The following is a 2565-nucleotide window of genomic DNA, read 5'->3' as shown; positions in this document are numbered from 1 at the left end:
GCCTAAGGCAAACTACCTCCGGAAACCCCGATAGGTGTCTTATTGTGGCTGACCTCTGTCCAGAGAGGAGACCAACCCCATCAGATCATCAGAAAATGGGCCAGGATGACAGTGTTGTAGTATTCCTTAATTTTTTATCTTACGTATATAATGATATTTTCTGTTAAAAAGGTAAGAACGTCTAATTAGGTACAGGTTAACCTAGATAAGACTTTATTCAGTAGCTCGATTTTCTGGAGAAATTTAGGTACAGAAACTATTTCATGAAAATTCATTCCTTTTATCAATGCTTTATTAATGTCGCATAGACATATAAAATCCTACATGATTTTCACTGATAAATACAAATGTAAATAAAAAGAAACTACTTTCGAATAATTAAAAATATGTTATCTAAATGGACTTATTCTCAATTCAGTGTACAGTTTGAAACAAATCTAAAAGTACAAAAGACTAAACTTTTTGATAAATCACGTTCTCCCATGATGCAATCATTTATCAAAGGGAAAACAGCACACAATTCATTAGGAAAGGTTCAGCACTCGTAGATGCAGTTTGTTCTCTGTTTCATGGGGATGAGGGGATGAGGAGGGCATCGTTATGCCCCCACCTGGGCCCCGAGCTCCTGAATCGTGACTCTGGGCGTGGCGATCAGGTGCACAGTTACCCGAGGTCACCTGGGAGGTTTCTTCAGAGCCCTCAGTCATTCCTAAAACGACTCATTATTTCCCGTCTGGAAAGAACGTCGTTCAAAATGTGCGATTCCCCCCCAGTCCCAGTTCTCCATCCTCTGTAACAGGTGTTGGTGACGCTTAATCGGGCACGACGTCTCCGAAGTCATCCTACTCATAAGCTCGAAGCAAATCAGTTTCTTTTGCAACCCTTGAACCAGAGAAGCGATCACTGAGTAGGTGAATACCCTGATTAGAAGAAGGGAAAAGCAGGGACGAGAGGTAGGAAGTGAATTCTTGACAGTCCCTGACATGTGTTTAGCACTTGACCTTTTGGGTGGTGGTGAACGTGTCGCGTGAGCTCATGTGCGAGGCGCACTGTACACGAGGTAGGCAGGGCGGACACCCTCGTACAGATGAAGACGCTGAGACCCCGACACGAGTCACCTGCCCGGGGTGGCACTAGTACAAACCGATGTCGCTGGAACTTGGACCCAGATCCCTGGATTCCCGGCCTGCGGAGCCTCTCTGTGCCACACGGCGCAGTGGCTGTTCCCCGCTCGAGCACATGAGGGGCTGTGTGGCCGCCTTCCCCCAAAACCCAACTCGGCGGCCACTGCAGGGGCCTTGCAGGCTGAGGGAAAGATCGCTGCTGCCTTGGAGGAGGGGTCCCTGTGTCATTTTCGGTGCTGCGTAGACGGCTCTAGCACGCTTGGTAAATGGCGACTGGTTCGTGACTCACGGTACAGGGGCCATCGTCATGCACACAGGTATGAATGGTGGTAGGTTGGAGGCAAGCTACCGAACGGTACGTTGGAGATTAAAAGGGTTCCAGTGGGAACGTACACTATTCAGCTTCTAGAAATGCGCATTAAAGAGCCATCTTGGTTAGCATAGCGATGCAAAATGGATTTGAAGAACATGATCCCCTATAACAAGTTTTCCAATTTCCTTGATTAAAAATTTTAACACGATTTGTTTTAGATCTCATAATTTTTTTTCCTTCTATAAGCAATTGGTTTCGCCCTTGGAAAGCCAGCGCGAGGTGCTGGTTAGAAGGCCTTGGCTGCAGGCACGATCTCACGGAAGAATTTGTGACCTTGGGAATTTGTGTTTTCAAAGACGTGACCCGGCGGGCAAGCATAGCTGGCCGGGCAGACTTCCTGCTGCTTCGGCGCGAACTCCGCAGCGTACGTGGTTACAGCGTCCAGCGGGCCAGTGCTCCGGAAAGGAGCCTGTGAGGGCTTGCAGCTCTCCGTGGGGATCAGTGCGTGTGGTACGTAGTGGCACCGGAACGTGCTCAGACCATCGAATTTTCCAGACGGGTTGGGGATCTGTGGTTGCTTTTTAATGAGCCCCGGACGACAACTCTCCCAAGCCGGAAAATCTTCCTTCGTGGTGCTTTTCCCTTGGAAAGGAAGGTGGTTGATTCTTCGGTGAGAAATGGGCCTGACAGGGATGACACGTCTGGCCTGATAGGGAACGTAGTCCAGGTGGCTGGTGCTGTGCAGCTGCATGGTCCCTGTGGGGGGGATGTGCGCATGCACTTCCCGGGCCCTGGGCGGTGGGATCTCCCAGGGCTGAAAGCTGTCGCGGAACTCAGTGCTTCCTTCAAACCGAGTGTGGCGGGTCACCCCGGCATCGGTGGGCCTGCAGCTCTTTGTGCTTTCACCAGCAAGACCCTGGAAGTCACGTCGGTGTGTGGTGAGGTCGTCGAAGGGCTGCTCGGCCGGCCTGTAGACTTCTTTGGGCCGTGGGGACTTGGAATCTAGCTGGTGAGGCACATAATCGAGGCGGTGGCTTGTGTCGGCATGAAAAGGGACTGGGGAACGTTCCACCACGGAGCTGGGTTTGAAGCTTTGCCTCGGCTGTATCTTCCGAGGAACAAAGTCAT

General features: G+C 50.4%; 1 protein-coding gene across 1 annotated transcript in view; it reads right to left on the bottom strand.

Annotated features, from left to right (window-relative positions):
* Nucleotides 1-274: 274 nt before the first annotated feature.
* Nucleotides 275-2565, bottom strand: part of SAXO2 (stabilizer of axonemal microtubules 2) — a 12089-nt gene continuing 9798 nt past the window's right edge. Inside the window, exon 4 of the mRNA XM_011376159.2 lies at nucleotides 275-2557. Coding sequence (XP_011374461.1) covers nucleotides 1724-2557 — 834 coding nt within the window. The 3' untranslated portion in view covers nucleotides 275-1723. The remainder of the gene's footprint in view (nucleotides 2558-2565) is intronic.

Source organism: Pteropus vampyrus, unplaced genomic scaffold (genome assembly GCF_000151845.1).
Source record: "Pteropus vampyrus isolate Shadow unplaced genomic scaffold, Pvam_2.0 Scaffold286, whole genome shotgun sequence".
In the NCBI taxonomy this organism is placed as follows: domain Eukaryota; kingdom Metazoa; phylum Chordata; class Mammalia; order Chiroptera; family Pteropodidae; genus Pteropus; species Pteropus vampyrus.
The sequence above is the reverse complement of the archived record's forward strand: the minus strand, read 5'-3'. Positions and strand labels throughout refer to the sequence as shown.